Here is an 18,952-nt window from a genome sequence, read left to right as displayed (position 1 = left end):
GGCTGGGAACCTTTTCTGGGTGTAAGGATTATCTTTAAGAATGGATTGTGATTTGCATCTGGTACAAATAAACAAGCTCTAGCTTTCATATATATATATAAATATTGTAGTATTCAGAATTTCTTCCTGCCTAGTTACCCTGCTTTGTCCTCTTGCATTTTTCCAGCAAATGTGTAAAGAAAAATTAGTTTTCAGAGTTACTGGGGTGGGTGGGTATATCTACTCACTATTTTTAGGTATTTAAGGAAGCAAAGTATATCTGTAGACTGTTACAATTATCAGTTATCTTTTGGATCATTCTGTGCCGTTTGCCACATGAGTGTGTAATGGCTACACATAGAAGAAGTACCTTGGAAGGTTTCTGAAGAGAAAACGTAGTGTGTCTCACTTGGCTTTGTAACTAATGAGTTTTTAGCTGACCAACTCCTCTTCTTTTTCCTTTTGCAGATGAGTTTGATGCCTACATCATTGTGTCTTTCGTGAATGCCACACTTGTGTTGTCAATCGGAGAGACTGTGGAAGAAGTGACTGACTCTGGGTTCTTGGGCACCACCCCAACCTTGTCCTGCTCATTGCTAGGAGATGATGCCTTGGTGCAGGTGAGGATTCCCAGAAAGTTACTTAATCACCTTTCTTTGTCCTTTCATTTTGGTGTTGGCTCCTATGCTCACATTAATGAGCTTCAAACTCTTGAAGTGGACATTGCAAATGTGAACTTGTTCTAAGTTGACCTGTCTGGGTCCTGATAACTCTTTTTTGTCATTGACTCACAAGGGGCAACTCAAATGCAGCAGCTCCACTCTGACAGGAGTGACCAGTCTGAGAGGTGAGGGGGTCATGCTGAGCAATGAGTCACATTGGTAAAGTCCAGTTTCCTTCTGGTCACTTCTGGTCTGACTAGGTATATCCTGATGGCATTCGACATATACGAGCAGACAAGCGAGTCAATGAGTGGAAGACTCCTGGAAAGAAAACGATCGTAAAATGTGCAGTGAACCAGCGACAAGTGGTGATCGCCCTGACAGGAGGAGAGCTGGTCTATTTTGAGATGGATCCTGTATGTTATTTTATCATTCATTGTGGGACTTAGTGTTCAGGTTCAGAGGTAAACATGAGAGTTGTAGTTTGGTATTTAGATGATATTCACAAAAAGAATTGAGGAGGAAAAGTATACGTAAGGCAGTCCAGCTATTTGGGGGTGGGTATGGGATGGGAAGGGTAATAAGTTCATGTCATAATTCTAACTGGAGTCCCATCTTAGTAGTGAAGTACTTGTTTTTTTGTCCTTCACACTCTACTTTTCCACCAAATATTGGCCATGGGTTTTATTTATTCAGTTTTTGTAATCTGAAGCCATTTCAGAAATTTGCTTTTGTTTTTCTGTATGGAAGGATGCTGGATATATTTAATTATCAGTCTTGGGAAGTTTCTGGCTGTGGCTAACCTGATAGTCTAACTGTACCTCTGATTGAGAGTTCTTTGTCTTTTAAGTTCCATATTTGAATTCTCTTTCACCAAGAAGTATTCTCATGAACAGATAAGCAGTTTTCTCTATTTCTATTTGCTTTAGGAAATTTGTAGCAAGCATATTCTATTTGTCAAAGACAAAGATACTGTGTTGTCCCTTGAGTGTCTTGTCAGTAATTTTGCTTGCTGTTAGCCTGTAGAGTTCAGTCTTGGGATCTTAAGTAGAGAAATGCTTGGTCATTGATTATAATACGAGGAGTGAGAGGAAGCAAAAAGAAATTTAACAGTACCTCTTCCTTTCCTAGGCCCAGGGTTTAGGGGCAAGTTGGAGTGGTTTGTCACCTCTCTCTGTTTCATTTATGTAGTCAGGACAGCTGAATGAGTACACAGAGCGGAAGGAGATGTCAGCAGACGTGGTGTGCATGAGTCTGGCCAATGTGCCTCCTGGAGAACAACGGTCTCGCTTCCTGGCTGTGGGGCTGGTGGACAATACTGTCAGAATCATCTCTCTGGACCCCTCAGTGAGTGTTACCCTGGACTTCAAGGATCTTCTCACTGGAATCTGAGCTGCTGGCCTATTCCTGATGGGCATTTCTGGGATTAGCTAGGTTAGCCCCTGAAATCAGCATCTGCCACTTGTGATTATCATAGCAGCACACCTCAGGAGTCTTCTGCAGTACTTTAAAGATCCTGATCCCAGACTACTAAGTGCTTCCTTACCTTAAGCCTTGACTCCCTTTTATAGTTAAACAAAACCCAAAGACTTTGCAGAAAAATAATCAGACTGGCTTTGGACCTTAGATAAGAATAAGTGCCCTTTGCTTATTTACATTTACCATTATCCACTTTTATAGAAAGGAAAGTATGGTTCTTTCTAGAGCTTATTCTAACATTTGGTTTAACTAGTAGTAACCCATTTAGAACTCACTCTATAAGATTCCCCTATCCACAAGAAAGTTGTTTCTTCACTCCTCAAATTAGATTTTTCCAAAATTGGTCATTTCCCATGTTTTATTCTTTTCTCTTTCCTCCTTAGGACTGTTTGCAGCCCCTGAGCATGCAGGCTCTCCCAGCCCAGCCTGAGTCCTTGTGTATTGTGGAAATGGGTGGGACTGAGAAGCAAGATGAACTGGGTGAGAGGGGCTCTATTGGCTTCCTATACCTGAATATTGGGTTGCAGGTAAGAGATCCAAGGCTCACATTATTGTTTTGTTTTGTTTTGTTTTTTATTTTAAAAATTTTTTTACTTCTTCATTCATGAGAGATACACAGAGAGAGGCAGAGACATAGGCTGAGGGAGAAGCAGGCTCCTTCTTGGGAGCCCGATGGGAGACTCGATCTCAGGACGCTGGCATCACACCCTGAGCTGAAGGCAGATGAGCGTTGTTGATGTCAGGTCTTCTTTAGCTTTTATGCAATCCTTGTTCAATATGGGCATTTGCTGAGCCTCTTCAGTTTACCACCTTATGAAAAATGAATGGTGCTGCTGTGTGTTCCTTTTCTCTCAGTACTAATCAGAAAGGTCAGGCCTAGGAAAAGATACTTTCATAAAGAGTCTTTGATATAAATGTGATCACTGCTTTGGGTCAGAACTAGAGAGAGTCTGAAGTGTCATCTGCAGTTTTCACAATATGCAGCTTTTGGAAACTAATACCTTTTGTTTTATAACGGACTCCTTTAGTAATAAAGGACCTCTAGGTGTTTACTGTTGTCAAAGCATTGGGGCTTTTCAGAGCATGAAAAGCAGCAACCTAAGGATAGCAGTGTGTCAGATACACTTTTCATTTTCCTTAATGATTATTTGTTCAGCTCCCTGGGTAAATAACCTAGCCCTGCTATGTCTTGCTATTTCTCAATTACTTCCTAATTGAGAAATTTCTCAAACATGCACAGGAGTTAGACTAATGTAACATGTACCCATCACTTGTTTTATTTTTTTATTATATTTTTATTTTTTAAGGATTTTATTTCTTTATTTATGAGAGAGCCACAGAGAAAGCAGAGACACAGGCAGAGGGAGAAGCAGGCTCCCTGCAGGGAGCCCGATGTGGGACTCCATCCTGGGTCTCCAGGATCAGGCACTGGGCCGAAGGCGGCGCCAAACCGCCGAGCCACGCAGGCTGCCCTCCATCACTCGTTTTAATAGTTAACCAACATTCTACTGTTCTTGTTTTATCTATTCTTTGTTTTTTCTTTCTTCTGGGATATGTTAAAGCAAATCCAAGGTGATTTATCATTTTATCGATAAATCTTGAGAATGTAACTCTACCAGATTTATGGGTTTTCTTTTAGGCTTCAATTTTATTATCATGCCTAATACAACTTTAACAGTTCTTTTATATCTGATACCTGTTTGTGTTCTGGTTTTTCTTGTTTCGTTTTTGTTTTTCCAGAAATGTTTTTGTCTTTTTTTTTTTTTTTTTAGTTTTTTTTTTTTTTTTTTTAATTTATGATAGTCACAGAGAGAGAGAGAGAGAGGCAGAGACACAGGCAGAGGGAGAAGCAGGCTCCATGCACCGGGAGCCTGATGTGGGATTCGATCCCGGGTCTCCAGGATCGCGCCCTGGGCCAAAGGCAGGCGCCAAACCGCTGCGCCACCCAGGGATCCCTGTTTTTGTCTTTAGTTCTACTTAGGATCTGCATAAAGCTATCTATAGTTTGCCTCTGTGTGATCTATCCCTTTATGTTTCTTTTAATAAATTCTCCATTAATTTTTTTTTTTTTTTTTTAAAGAAACTAGATCATTTTCTTGAATTTCTACCTGCTGGCTTTGGTAGAGTCCTTCCTTGTGTGTTTGATGTTTATCTATCCTCTATTTCTTGTAAACTATTGGGTGAGTCTAGACCATTCTTTTCATTAAAAATATAATGCAAGTCACATGTATAATTTAAATACTCAAGTAGCCACAAAAAGGGAACAGATGAGGTTAATCTTAATGTTTTCTTTAACCCAGTATATTTTAAATGACATTAATCACTATAAAAATTAACATACTTCATGTTCTCTCTTTTTGAACAAAGTCTTTTTTTTTAATATTTTTTATTTATTCATGAGAGAGAGAGAGAGAGGCAGAGACAGAGACAGGCAGAGGGAGAAGCAGGCTCCACGCAGGGAGCCCGACGTGGGACTCGATCCCGGGCCCCCAGAATCACACCCTTTGCTGAAGGTGGCGTTAAACCGCTGAGCCACCCAGGCTGCCCCAGATTTAGTATTTTTGGGGGGGCCCAATGTTTTATAAGTGGCACTCTTTACTTTCTATTATATCGGGAGGCATGTAATGTCTGGCCATCTTACTTGTAATGGTGTTAGGATGTTTGCATGTATTTTAAATTATTTGCTCCCTGTCAACCTTTTACCTAGCAGCAGCTGTCGATGCCCATTGCCTAGATTCATTATGTCATTAGGGATTGGGAAATGACGATTTTCTGTTTCTTTTTCTTTTTTTTTTTTTTTAAAGCTTTTATTTATGAGAGAGAGAGAGGCAGAGACACAGGCAGAGGGAGACGCAGGCTCCATCCAGGGAGCCTGACGCGGGACTTGATCCCCGGTCTTCAGGATCAGGCCTTGGGCTGAAGGCGGCGCTAAACCACTGAGCCACCCGGGCTGCCCTGATTTTCTGTTTCATCTTCATTTCTTTAGCTGGAACTTGTTTCTGAAGACAAAATTTGCTTACCCCAAAGTATAGTTCATATAGGGAAAGGATAAATACTTTGTTTTTCCCCTTGTTCATCTTATTTTCACACTAAAGAGTTGGTACCGTAGCAATCTCCAGTGGGGGCTCAAGAAATCTATTTCTCTCTCTCTCTCTCCCTCTCTCTCTTTTATTTTTTGATAACATAAAATTACAGATTTTTATATATTTATGCTTTAAACTATTACGGTCTTTTCTCATTTTTGGATGCTAAATTGCCTCATTTTAGATGGGTGGGAGTTGGAGTTCCCTTTTGAAGTTAGCTTTTTTGTTCTTTTAACATGATGCCATTATCTTTGGGTGCTTCCCTCCTTATGGTATGGTAGAGTGCCCCTGTATATATCTGGAATATTCTTGCCCTAGAACTGAATTAGCTGTTCTCTTAAGAGTCTTAAGAGAGGGACACCTGGGTGGCTCAGTGGTTGAGGGTCTGTCTGTCTTTGGCTCAGGGCGTGATCCCGGAGTCCCGAGATCGAGTTCCACATCAGGCTTCCTACATGGAGCCTGCTTCTCCCTGTGCCTGTGTCTCTGCCTCTCTCTCTCTGTCTTTCATAAATAAATAATATCTTAAAAAAAAAAAAAGCCTTCTGAGAAATGGCATGTAGAGATCACAATAGGCCTCGTTATTTTAAGTATGCATGTATCCTTTTTTTTAAAGACTTTATTTATTTATTTTAGTGTGTACACACAAGTGAGGGGGGGCAGAGGGAAAGAATCTTAATGAGGCTCCCCACTGAGCACAGAGCCTGATGGTGGGGCTCAATCCCACGACCCATGAGATCATGACATGAACCAGAACTAAGAGTTGGATGTTTAACTGCCAAACCACCCAGGCACCCCTTTACTATGCATGTATCTTAAAATTTAAAATTATATAAAGAAGAGGGACGCCTGGGTGGCTTATTGGTTGAGTGCCTGCCTCTGCCTCAGGACATGATCCCCGGGTTCTGGGATTGAGTCCCACTCAGGCTCCCTGCGTGGAACTTGCTTATCCCTCTGCCTCTGCCTCTCTCTGTGTTTTTCATGAATAAATAAAATATTTTAAAAATAAAATGAAATTATAAAGAGGAGTAACATACATGGTAGAAAGAATTTTAAAGGATGTATAGTGGGAATGCCTGGATGGCTCAGCGGTTGAGTGTCTGCCTTCGGCTCAGGACATGATCCTGGAATGATCCTGGTATCAGGTCCCACAACAGGTTCCCTGCATGGAGCCTGCTTCTTCTCTTTGTCTCTGCCTTTTTCTCTGTCTCATAAATAAATAAATCTTTTAAAAATAAAAAATAGGGCAGCCCCAGTGGCACAGCGGTTTAGCGTCTCCTATAGCCCAGGGTATGATCCTGGAGACCCGGGATTGAGTCCCATATCAGGCTTCTTGCATGGATCCTGCTTCTCCCTCTGCCTGTGTCTCTGCCTCTCTCTCTCTCTCTCTCTCTCTCTCTCTTTTTCTCTGCGTCTCTCGTGAATAAATAAAATCTTTAAAAAAAAATAAAAAATAAAAAAAAAATAAAGGACGTATAGTGAAAAATAAGTCCTTTTCACTTAGTAAATGCTCACTAACTACTTGAGCGACTGAGTGGTTTAGGCAGAGTGAATGAGTGGTTCGCTGATTATTAGGATATTCTTTAAACTGGGATCCCTGGGTGGCGCAGTGGTTTGGCGCCTGCCTTTGGCCCAGGGCGCGATTCTGGAGACCCCGGATCGAATCCCACGTCGGGCTCCCGGTGCATGGAGCCTGCTTCTCCCTCTGCCTATGTCTCTGCCTCTCTCTCTCTCTCTCTCTGTGACTATCATAAATAAATAAAAATTTAAAATAAATATCTATTTAAAAAAAAAAAGGATATTCTTTAAACTACCAAGTCATTTTCTTCCACCCGTTCTGAACTTATGAATTCTATGAATACATACATAGCCAAAGGAGCTTCCATTAGGGATAGGCTTCACCTACTCCTTTCCTTTTTATTAGAATGGTGTGCTGCTGAGAACTGTCCTGGACCCTGTCACTGGGGACCTGTCTGACACCCGCACTAGGTACCTGGGGTCTCGTCCTGTGAAACTCTTTCGCGTCCGGATGCAAGGCCAAGAGGCAGTAAGTAATGAAAGAGGCTGGGCGGCATGTTTTGACATTAGTGGCATCAACTGAGAAAAGTTCTTTTGGCATAAGCTTTGTTTTCATTAGTGCACCCATTTATAGTTAGTTTGATATTAGCTCTCTTTTAGCTTTCCTGTGGGAAGTCTTGGGACCCTTAATCCAGAGCTTTCCATGGCACTGAGCTATGCTTTGGTTATGGGTGGGATAGGTTAGCAATCTGTTCACTTTTCAGGCTGGGCAGATGGAGCTGATCGAGAAGCCCATTACCCATGAGCAACCTTACTTATATCAAAACCTTATACCAGGGTTCACTATGTAATGTGAAAGAAGTTGGGAAGCATCGTGTCCTTTGTAGCTAAAAATCTTATTGTTGCTTGGGGCTTTGCTGGATCCTTACTTGTTACTGCATGTAATTCTTGAAACTATCCAGCCTTGTGATACTATTTCCATTTTACACATGGAAATTGAGGTTTAGAGAGTTTGAGTGATAAGGCCATACAGCTACTAGCCCATGCTTAGCAAATGCTAAGCCATACTGCCTTTTCTCCAGTCCTCTTTTTTTTTTCCTCTCTCTCTTTCTTTTCTGCTTTTTTCTTAAGATAGCCTTTTAGGTTTCTAAAATACATTGGGTTATTCTGCAGATGGAAATTTGCAGATAGGCTGTTTGCTTAATTTCCATGTTTGTGCTTTCCCAAGCTTATTGGAGTATTTTTCTTTCCTCAGGTGTTGGCCATGTCAAGCCGCTCTTGGTTGAGCTATTCCTACCAGTCTCGTTTCCATCTCACCCCCTTGTCTTATGAGACTCTCGAGTTTGCATCTGGCTTTGCTTCTGAACAGTGTCCTGAGGGGATTGTGGCTATCTCCACCAATACCCTGAGGTGAGAGTCCCACGGTTCAAGCCTAGTGGGAAGCCTTTCTGCCTAACCTAGTGGTTAGGATTGTGGTTCTGCCAGAGTATTGGAAGAAGTTATGAAGTGATGGTAGAGAGCCAACTCTTTACCATGGGACTAAGATGTTGCAACTGAAACCTTCTTTTGGCTCAGGATATTAAGTACCTGCTAGCCAAGTTTCGGTGTTTGGGGTTTTAGCTTCTGTTTAAATTTTCAGGGCCAAGTTTTAATATACTCAGTAGTGCAGTTGAGTTTGCTTGAGATTTAAGCATCTTGTTTTCCAAGGCATTGCCATTGGATTAGTTTTAGAGTAGGCAGGCATTAGATCACTGGTAGCTTTTTCTCTTTCAGTTTTGTCATTTGCATTGTTACATCTTCGAATTTTAACCTCAGTATGAATTATTTAGGCCTTTTACAAGTTGACAGACTGTTATTTATGCTGATTATGTTGGAGTGAGCATTATTATATTGCGAGATGTCTATTCATTTTGAAAAATAAGCTGTGCAGTGTGACTTTGTCAAGTTTTGAGTTTTGTTTTTTAATCTTTTTTTTTTTTTTTAAGATTTTGTTTATTCACGAGAGACACAGAGAGGCAGAGGCAGATATAGGGAGAAGCAGCCTCCTCGCAGGGAGCCTGATGCAGAACTCGATCCCGGAACTCTGGGATCATGCCCTGAACTGGAGGCAGATGCTCAACCGCTTAGCCACTCAGGCATCCCTTTTTTAACATTTTAATGCCACTTATGTTCATGTCTTGGTTGTAACTGTTGGCTCTTCATAAGAGGAACTCTATCAAAAGGAACTAGAACCTCTTGATATACGGATAAATTACTAAGTGAACTCCCAGTTTTCTTTGCTGCAACTTTCAGGATCTTTTCAGTCATTGTTTTCTCTCTCTCTCTCACCCTTCCATCCTCTCACCTTCACACCTTTATGTACCTTCTACTCCAGCAGAATCACTCTCCCCTCTTGTTTTTTTTTTTTTTTTTTTATCTCTGTACCTGTCCCTAGCATGATGCTTCCCACACACAACTCTGCAGGTCAAGGCCTAGCCTCATTCATCGACATTTTCATTGTCTTAACTGGGTACTCCATCTCTTCTCAATTCCTATAAATGTGGACACTCCCACAGATTTTTTTTTAAGATTTTATTTATTTATTCATGAGAGTCACAGAGAGAGGGAGAGAGAGAGAGGCAGAGACACAGGCAGAGAGAGAAGCAGGCTTCATCCAAGGAGCCCGACGTGGGACTCGATCCCAGGTCTCCAGGACCGTGCCCTGGGTCAAAGGCGGCGCTAAACTGCTGGGCCACCAGGGCTGCCCTCCCACAGATTTTTCAGACTATTGTAGCAGTAGACCATTTCCTCCCTAGAACAAGAATCTTCAGGGAAGGTCTAACAGCAGAACTCTTAGGAACACCAGCATTTAGAGTACTTGTTGTCAGAACTAGTCACTTCTATTTTTGACTATTTATGAATAGTGCTGCTGTGGATATTCATGCATAAATTTTTGTGGGGGCATATATTTTTATTTTTATTTGGTTATGTACCTGAAAGTAGAATAGTGGGGTCATGTGGTAACTCTGTATTTAACCTTTTGAGGATTTGCCAGACTGCTTTCCAAAAGGGCTGCACTGTTTTGCTTTCCCTCCAGCAAGGTATGAGAGTTTTAGTTTTTTCACATCCTCATCTACATGAATTTATTTGATTTTTTTTTTTTTTTATTCCAACCATCCCAGTAAGTGTGAAGTGGTATCTCCTTGTAGTTTAGATTAGCATTTCTTTGATGCTTAATGATGAGCTTCTTTTTCATGTACTTACTTGGTGTTTTTCTTTGGAGTAATGTCTGTTGAGGTCCTTTGCCCCTTTTTTTAACTGGATTATTTTTTGTTTTGTTACTGAATTGTAAGAGTTCTTTGTTCTAGCTGTAACTCCCTTATCAGAAAAGATTTGCAGATATTTTCTCCCATTCTGTAGATGGTCTTTTCACTTTTTTTTTTTTTTTAAAGATTTTATTCCTGAGAGACACAAAGAGAGAGATGCAGAGACACAGGCAGAGGGAGAAGCAGGCTCCATGTAGGGAGCCCGATGTGGGGCTCAATCCCGGGACTCCAGGATTGCACCCTGTGCCAAAGTCAGGCACTAAACCGCTGAGCCACCCAGGCATCCCATCTTTTCACTTTCTTGATGATGTCCTTTGACACATAAAGGCAAAGTATTTTTTAAAGAATTATATTGAAAAAAAAATTTTTTTTAAAGATTTATTTATTTATTCATGATAGAGAGAGAGAGAGGCAGAGACACAGGCAGAGGGAGAAGCAGGCTGCATGCTGGGAGCCCGATGCGGGGCTCGATCCCGGGACTCCAGGATTGCGCCCTAGACCGAAGGCAGGCGCCAAACCGCTGAGCCACCCAGGGATCCCCTGAAAATTTTTTTTAAAGATTTTTATTTATTTGAGAGAGAGAGAATGAGCAGGAGGAGAGAGGAGAGAAGCGGACTCCTCACTGAGCAGGAAGTCTTAACGCAGACTTGATTGATCTCAGGACCTTGAGATTGTGACCTGAGCTGAAGACAGATGCATAACCAAGTGAGCTATGCAGGTTCCCCTAAAGAATTATATTTTTAAAAGTCCATCTGAAAACTGCCTGAAGTCCTGTTGGGTATCACCTGCGGCATAAGTTCTGCTTGGACAAACACTGGCTAGTCTCATATTTTCTGAGGAGTAATACAACATGGGAATATCTGTGCTCCCTCTTGTGTTGTGTGTCTCCCTGAGAGCAGGTGTTCTCTATGCTTAGAATTTGCCTATTGTGGTAGGGTGCCTTTATAAAACAGATTAGTGTGTGGGTTAGACCAAGAAGAATCAAAACTGAAGCATCAGTGGTTTTGATTTTGGTTTTATGTGATACTTATTTTTTTTCTTGCAGAATGACAACTTTTGATGCCTAAACACTTAGTTTCATTATTCAGATGTTTGTAAAATACTTGATTTATTGTTTTTCTCCAAATAGAGGAATATGCTAATTACTTGGAGAATATTTTGGATATCCCTGGAAGTCAGAATACTATTAACCATAGTGTATCAGGAAATAGTGTTTTTAATATTATACTCTTTGTTATGATTCTAAATTGGCTGTTTTTTCATGGTTTTCTTCTGCCTTCCATTTTTTTAAATTTATTTTTATTTATTTATGATAGTCACACACACAGAGAGAGAGAGAGGCAGAGACACAGGCAGAGGGAGAAGTAGGCTCCATGCACCAGGAGCCCGACGTGGGACTCGATCCCGGGTCTCCAGGATCGTGCCCTGGGCCAAAGGCAGGCGCCAAACCGCTGCGCCACCCAGGGATCCCTTCCATTGTTTTTTTTAAAGTCACTGTCAGATTGTATGCAATCTGGAGAGAACATTTAAACTAGAAATAAAAATCCCTTGTTAGAGATCAAGTGACTGTGTGTGTGTGTGTGTGTGTGTGTGTGTGTGTGTGTAAAGATTTATTCATTCTGGGACTCCTGGGTGGCTCATCAGCAGTTGAGCATCTGCCTTTGGCTCAGGGCATGATCCCAGTCCGGGGATCAAGTCTCACATCTGGCTCCTTGTGTGGAGTCTGCTTCTCTCTCTGTGTGTCTCTCATGAATAAATAAATAAAATCTTTTTTTGAAAAAAAAAAAAAGATTTATTCTTTCTAGAAAGGGAGAGAGAACGCACATTCATGCGCTAGCAGAGGGAGAGGGAGAGAAATCCCCAAGCAGACATCCTGCTGAGCATGGAGTGTACAGAGCCCATTGCAGGGCTTCATCCCAGGACCCCGAGATCATGACCAGAGCCAGAATTAAGAGTTGGATGCTCGATAGACTGAGCCACCCAGGTGCCCCAAGTGACTATATTTTTAAGAGTACTTAGGTTCTGCTTATTTTGGACATAGTTTGGCTTAGGCACATCTCTTGGTTTCATTTGACAAAGGTTGTAGGTCCCCTACTCACCATCTCTTTTTGTATGGTTGCAGGTTTCCTGTTTTAGGTGATTTTTGTTCAGGAGAGCACCCACTTTATTTTAGGAAACACGGCACAAATACTACATGTTGAGGTAGTTTCAGTAATTTAGAATGAATTTGGAATTGATGTTCTTTTTTTTTTAATATTTTTTTTCTTTATTTATTTATGATAGTCACACACACAATGAGAGAGAGAGAGGCAGAGACACAGGCAGAGAGAGAAGCAGGCTCCATGCACCGGGAGCCCGACGTGGGATTCGATCCCGGGTCTCCAGGATCGCGCCTTGGGCCAAAGGCAGGCGCCAAACCGCTGCGCCACCCAGGGATCCCTGATGTTCTTTTTTTTCAGAGTTTGTCAGTAATAAGAGCGAATTTTAACTCTTTACTGTCGTGTTATCACTGGAGTGACAAAAAAAATTTCGCTAGTGAAAACCAGAATTGCAAAAAAAAAAAAAAAAAAAAGGAAAAGAAAACCAGAATTGCTGTTGCTGAAGTAGAAGGCCCTTCTAGGATTTCCTTGTTTCCTATGCAGAATCTCTAGGTTAGAAGGCTGGTATTTGATGTTGTTTTATGCTAACATGAGAGCTTTAGAGATTGATGCATTTGTGTGACTGGTTTTATACTTTTACCTGAGTTTCTAGACCCTGAGTGATCTATTAATTCCCTGCCTTTTGCACAATAGGATTTTAGCGTTGGAGAAGCTAGGTGCTGTCTTCAATCAAGTAGCCTTTCCACTGCAGTACACACCCAGGAAATTTGTCATTCACCCTGAGAGCAACAACCTTATCATAATTGAGACAGACCACAATGCCTATACTGAAGCGACAAAGGCTCAGAGGAAGCAGCAGATGGCAGAGGTAATGTAATGAGACTGACCTTCAAGGTTCAGCTAAAAAGCATTCATGTGAAATTTTGTTGAAAAGTTTAAACTCGTGTAATTGTTGATTATATTCTCTGTTAGATTAAAAAAGACCCAGTCTGGGATGCCTGGGTGACTCAGAGGTTGAGTGTTTTGCCTTTGCTCAGAGTGGGATCTCGGGGTCTGGTGATCGAGTCCCACATCAGGCTCCCTGTGAGGAACCTGTTTCTGTCTCTGTTCGCTCTCTCTCGCGCGCGCGCTCTCTCTCTCTCTCTCTCTCTCTCTCTCTCTCTCTCTCATAAATAAATAAATAAATAAATAAATAAATAAATAAATAAATAAATAAATAAATAAAATGTTAAAAAAAAAAAAAGACCCAGGCTTTTGTCAGGTCCTTTAAGCAGACCCCTTTGCCTGAATCCTTGTTTTTAGAGATTATCTTGTGACTCAGGACTAATACACTGACCTGGGTTTATTCAGTATTCAGCTTTCCTTTTGAAACAGAGTTCTTCAGTCCTTGAGCTTCCCAGTTTATGTATGTGTTTCCTGGATTCAGGCCCAAAGGAGACAGATTTCATTTTCTCCGTAACACTAGTTCTTTCCAGAAATCATCTCCTAGCAAAAAAACAAATAGCTCCAACCATGTAAAGCTGTGTCTGGCCTGGAAGAGATGAGACAAGGATTTGTAGCAAGGGAAATCAGATGGGATAGGTAGAAAAGTGGTGTTTTCATTTTATGTATCTCAGACCACTTTTCAGGTATTTGCCGTAGTTGATGTTAGGGTTTTTTTGGGCATTAAAAAATGAAGTACCTGGTTTCCCCTTTAGTGGTTTTCCCTCTTCCCCTTATCTGTATACCTCTCCCTTTAATCTTTACTTTATAGGACATTTGTTTTTGGCCTACAGACTTGGCTACTTACATGATATGAATTCCCCCTGGAGGTGTTGTATACTTGTCCACTTCTCACCCACTACCTACCTCTGAATATACCGACTCTTCCTTGTTTTTTTTTTTTTTTTTTTTAAGGTTTTATTTATTTATTCGTGAGAGATAGAGAGAGAGGCAGAGATATAGGCAGAGGGAGATGCAGGCTCCTCTCAGGGAGCCCGATGCAGGACTTGGTCCTTGGACCCCGGGATCACATCCTGAGCCCAAGGCAAGACCCTCAGCCGCTGAGCCACCCAGATGTCCCATCTTCCCTGTTTTGTGTGTTTGTTTTGTGTTTTTGTGATTGATTGATTGATTGATTGGTTGATTTTAGGAAATGGTAGAAGCAGCAGGAGAAGATGAGCGGGAGCTTGCTGCTGAAATGGCAGCAGCATTCCTCAATGAAAACCTCCCTGAGTCCATTTTTGGAGCTCCTAAGGCTGGCAATGGGCAGTGGGCTTCTGTGATCCGAGTGATGAATCCTATTCAAGGGAACACGCTGGACCTTGTCCAGCTAGAACAGAATGAGGCTGCTTTTAGGTAAGGAGCACAGGATATCCAAGGTTTTGGGAGCTGGAATGAGAATACCTTATAACTAATGCCTGACTCCTGCTTCTTTCTCTTTTTGCAGTGTGGCTGTGTGTAGGTTCTCTAACACTGGTGATGATTGGTATGTCTTGGTGGGCGTGGCCAAAGACCTGATCCTCAACCCCAGGTCTGTGGCAGGAGGCTTTGTCTATACCTACAAGCTCGTGAACAATGGGGAAAAACTGGAGTTTTTGCACAAGGTAGGAACCAGCCAGTGGTACTCCTGTGTCTCTGGTCCAACTGAACTCTCCCACTTTTGCTTAAGTTGTGGGTCAGGTCTTTTGGTGACCATTTTGGGAGCCAGCTCATTGATTATGTTCCGTCTCTTGGTGGGACACAGGAAACGCTCTGGCTTTCATGCTTCAGTGAAGCTCCACTGCCTGGGGGTCCACAGGAAGCCTGTGTTCTAACCATCCACAATGATGACTTAGATACACACCGAACTGGCCCCTTGTTTATTGCTTTTACTAAGCAGACAGCAATTTGTGACCAAAATCTAGTAGATCTAAATAATTAATAATCTCTGGAGAAATGCCTTTAATGGATAGTTTCCCTTTGGAAAAATAAAGTTCTGGGGATGGTGGTGGTGGTTGCACAACACTGAAAATGTTTGATGTTATTGAATTGTATACTTAAAATTGGAAAATGAAAAATTTTATGTGTATTTTATCACAGTTTTAAAAATAAGGGAAAAATTTTCTGTTCTTCCACATGGACAACAAATGCATGTAGTTCCTCTAGCCCTTTGAAGCACAGGGGAGTGTCCCCTAGAAAATAACTACTCGTGGACTTTTTTGCGTGTTAAACTCATTGTATCTCCCTTGAAACTAAGAAGTCACTTGTCACTCCTTTCCCATCCCTCCACAACCAGCAGTCACTTTTTTGATATTGAGGCTTCACTGTTAGTGGCACCAGTTGAATTAACACAGGCTCTAAGACCACATTCATTAGGCCCCTTTGACTTGTGGCATTGATCCATTTGCTGAGTGATTTGCAGTGTGTGGGACCTGTTTACGCAACCACCCCATTTCCTAGAGACTGTTGTATGTGTGGTTTATTTCTCTGATGAGCCAAAGGTGATCACTCACTGTCTCTTGTAAAAACATTTTTGGTTGAGAGGGTGGGGCTAGCCTATGGCTGGTGTCCTAATAGCTACATTACCTGCTTTTTTTTCCTCACAGACTCCAGTGGAAGAGGTCCCTGCTGCCATTGCCCCATTCCAAGGGAGAGTATTGATTGGTGTGGGGAAGCTTCTGCGAGTTTATGACCTAGGGAAGAAGAAATTACTCCGAAAATGTGAGAACAAGGTAAATATGCTGGTTACAGGATTTCAGATCTAGCTAGGGAGACAGGAGGAAACATTGACAGAACTGTGGACAGTAACTTAAAATCATGTGTCCTTATTAGGACCTTGTATTTTCCCAATTCCAGCCTTATTAGGCCTTTTAGACTTGAGAAGGACAGAAGTTAGGTGGGTTTCTTGATTTCTTCATACTAAGAACCGGATTTCTGTCCTGCTTGCTTCTATAGGGTATTTGAGAATTGAACATATCCTTCCACTATAGTAAAACCAGTTCTTTTTCTATCTTTTAAGAGTTTATTGCTGACTGCCATTCTGTAGGCCCTATGTATATATTGCAGTCGGGGGAAGTTGGACTTTCTGTGGGTTCTGTGAATCTCAAGGTTACACCCATTGCTGTCCTTGTTTTTCCCAGCATATTGCCAATTACATCTCTGGGATCCAGACTATTGGGCACAGGGTAATTGTGTCTGATGTCCAAGAAAGTTTCATCTGGGTTCGATATAAGCGTAATGAGAACCAGCTCATCATTTTTGCCGATGATACTTACCCACGATGGGTCACTACAGCTAGTCTCCTGGACTATGACACTGTGGCTGGGGCAGACAAGTTTGGCAACATTTGTGTGGTGAGTTGATGTTTACATGGATTACATTGATGTCTAAGAAAGGTCTCTCAGTGGTAAAACCAAGGACCCAGGGCTATGATCTCTAATATGGAAAGTAATTTAATAGTAGGATGTTTCGTTTGAGCTAATGAGTAATATTTATTTTTACTTGGCCGACATTTTGGCTTCTCTTTCTGAGCCCAGTTTGACTTAACCTTATTTATATGTTCTATAGTCTTTGTTTTGTTCTTGCTCATGGGTTGATTTTCTTGATTTGTCACTCAGACACCAGGTTGCAGGAGATAGGCTCAGGCCTCTGCCAAAGGTGATGATGTTCCAGGCTTGCTTTCAAGGATATGGGGCAAACATGTTACTTGGTGATCTAGGTGTGTAGGTGCAGGACCCAGCCCTGTGACTTGTGTCATTTCCTTGTAGGTGAGGCTCCCACCTAACACCAATGACGAAGTGGATGAGGATCCCACAGGAAACAAAGCTCTGTGGGACCGGGGCTTACTCAATGGGGCCTCTCAGAAGGTAAGATTGCAGAAGGATCCTGAAGGAGAGGTACCAGCCTGCAGGGTACATTTCCCATGACCCATATTGAGGGAACATTTTTTAGCTGCCTGCAGTGCACTGGGTACTCTCCTGTGTGTGGAAATCCTTTCAGTCATCAATCCTGTGATGCATATTTGCTGGGCTTGATGTAAAATGACCAAGTCACCATTTGATTTTTGTGACTGCAGAAATAGAATTTTTCCAGACATCTTAGTAGTGACTAGAGCATAGTGAGTTCCTTGGAAAAAATTTTGCGCAGGGTCATTCTGATATTAGCCAGTTCTTCTCTCAGGGGTTGTTCTGGGCTCTTTTCTCTGGTAGGCATGTGCTTCTAGAACATCTCTGGATTTTTAAAAGCTGATCCATTTTAGAGAGCAAGTCTAATAATGATTGCTGCTTTTTAATAATTATCTGTGGGTTGTTTTTTTTTTTTTTTTTTTGCAAACTTGGTAATTTAACAAAATATTTTTCCATTGTAATTGTTCATCAGAAATGATCTAACTTTAGCTATGTGAGGACATTAATCTCAAATGTTAAGAACATTCTAAAGTATTTTTATTTTTTTATAAAGGTAATTTTTTTTTAAAGATTTTACTTATTCATGAGAGAGAGAGAGAGAGAGAGAGAGAGAGAGAGAGAGAGAGAGGCAGAGAGAGAAGCAGGCTCCATGCAGGAAGCCCGATGTGGGACTCAATCCTTGGACCCCAGGATCATGCCCTGGGCCAAAGGCTCAACTGCTGAGCCCCCAGGTGTACCACTGTAAAGTATTTTTAAATCTTAGTAATGTTTGGATTTGAAAGGAGGTGAAATCCTTTTGAGGCACTGCTTGCTCTTGGAAATCTAGAATGGGTGGAGGGCACACATTGTTAATAGTCTGTTTTTTACTTACAGGCAGAGGTGATCATGAACTACCATGTGGGTGAGACAGTGCTATCATTACAGAAGACCACACTGATCCCCGGAGGCTCTGAATCACTTGTCTATACCACCTTGTCAGGAGGAATTGGCATCCTTGTCCCGTTCACATCCCATGAGGTGAAATCTCCCATACTCTTTGATCTTTGCCTTTTTACAAGGTTAATTCTTGGTGCTAAATCAGCCTAAGACGGCAAATCTTTTGTCCCTACCTGCAACTAGTCATGTTCTAGAAATTTTATAAGGTGACAGAAGTGCCTACAAGATAAGAATCCTGATTCCCCCTGCTGGAAAGCCATTTGTTTTTATACTGTACCCAGGTTTGGTTCAGTTCTTTTTTAAAGATTTATTTATTTTTAGAGAGGGAGCGAGTGGGAGGAAGGGGAGGTGCAGAGCAAGAGAGGGAGAGAGAATCTTCAAGCAGAGTCTCCTCTGAGCATGGAGCCCACCTATGTGGGGCTCAATCCTAGGACCCTGAGATCATGACCTGAGCCAAAGGTCAAGAGTTGGATGCTTGACAGACTGAGCCACCGAGGCACCCTGGGTTTGGTTTAGTTCTGTTATGGTACAGGTTTTGTTACCCCTACAGATTAGGAATGATGGGTGATATAGACTGTATTTACTGCCTCCTTGAATTGACTCTAGGACTGACTAAATTAGGTTTCTGTCATTTCAGCTTAGGAAGCTGGGATCAGGAATCTGACTTCACAAATCAGTCTATATGTATAGTGTTCTCTTGTGTTCTTCAAATAATAGGTGGGGTTTCTTTCAGGCTTTAGGTATCTTGTAGGAGGAAAACCTGTAGTTGTCAGAGGAGCAATTTGATAGTTAACATCTGTTTGGATGGTTATTTAAAAAAAAAAAAGAATGGCTTGTCTGTTTGTTGTGCTTCTGAAAACCATAGACTAGTAGTTGAAATCACTTTCTTCTTTTAGTGACAGATTCATTATTTTTTCCACCAGGACCATGACTTCTTCCAGCATGTGGAAATGCACCTACGGTCTGAGCATCCCCCTCTCTGTGGGCGAGACCACCTCAGCTTTCGTTCCTATTACTTCCCTGTTAAGG

General features: G+C 41.7%; 1 protein-coding gene across 2 annotated transcripts in view; it reads left to right on the top strand.

The window, feature by feature from the left end:
• SF3B3 (splicing factor 3b subunit 3) overlaps nucleotides 1-18,952 on the top strand; it is a 54,856-nt gene that overhangs the window by 34,795 nt on the left and 1,109 nt on the right. For both annotated transcript variants that reach the window (XM_055305911.1, XM_055305912.1), the window contains exons 12-25: nucleotides 448-599; nucleotides 902-1,057; nucleotides 1,833-1,988; nucleotides 2,504-2,647; nucleotides 7,125-7,247; nucleotides 7,974-8,128; nucleotides 12,816-12,990; nucleotides 14,254-14,459; nucleotides 14,551-14,707; nucleotides 15,689-15,814; nucleotides 16,223-16,435; nucleotides 16,850-16,948; nucleotides 17,861-18,004; nucleotides 18,847-18,951. In XM_055305911.1, coding sequence (XP_055161886.1) covers nucleotides 448-599; nucleotides 902-1,057; nucleotides 1,833-1,988; nucleotides 2,504-2,647; nucleotides 7,125-7,247; nucleotides 7,974-8,128; nucleotides 12,816-12,990; nucleotides 14,254-14,459; nucleotides 14,551-14,707; nucleotides 15,689-15,814; nucleotides 16,223-16,435; nucleotides 16,850-16,948; nucleotides 17,861-18,004; nucleotides 18,847-18,951 — 2,111 coding nt within the window. The remainder of the gene's footprint in view (nucleotides 1-447; nucleotides 600-901; nucleotides 1,058-1,832; nucleotides 1,989-2,503; nucleotides 2,648-7,124; nucleotides 7,248-7,973; nucleotides 8,129-12,815; nucleotides 12,991-14,253; nucleotides 14,460-14,550; nucleotides 14,708-15,688; nucleotides 15,815-16,222; nucleotides 16,436-16,849; nucleotides 16,949-17,860; nucleotides 18,005-18,846; nucleotide 18,952) is intronic.

This window comes from Nyctereutes procyonoides, unplaced genomic scaffold (assembly GCF_905146905.1).
Source record: "Nyctereutes procyonoides isolate TBG_1078 unplaced genomic scaffold, NYPRO_anot_genome, whole genome shotgun sequence".
Lineage (NCBI taxonomy): Eukaryota > Metazoa > Chordata > Mammalia > Carnivora > Canidae > Nyctereutes > Nyctereutes procyonoides.
The sequence above is the reverse complement of the archived record's forward strand: the minus strand, read 5'-3'. Positions and strand labels throughout refer to the sequence as shown.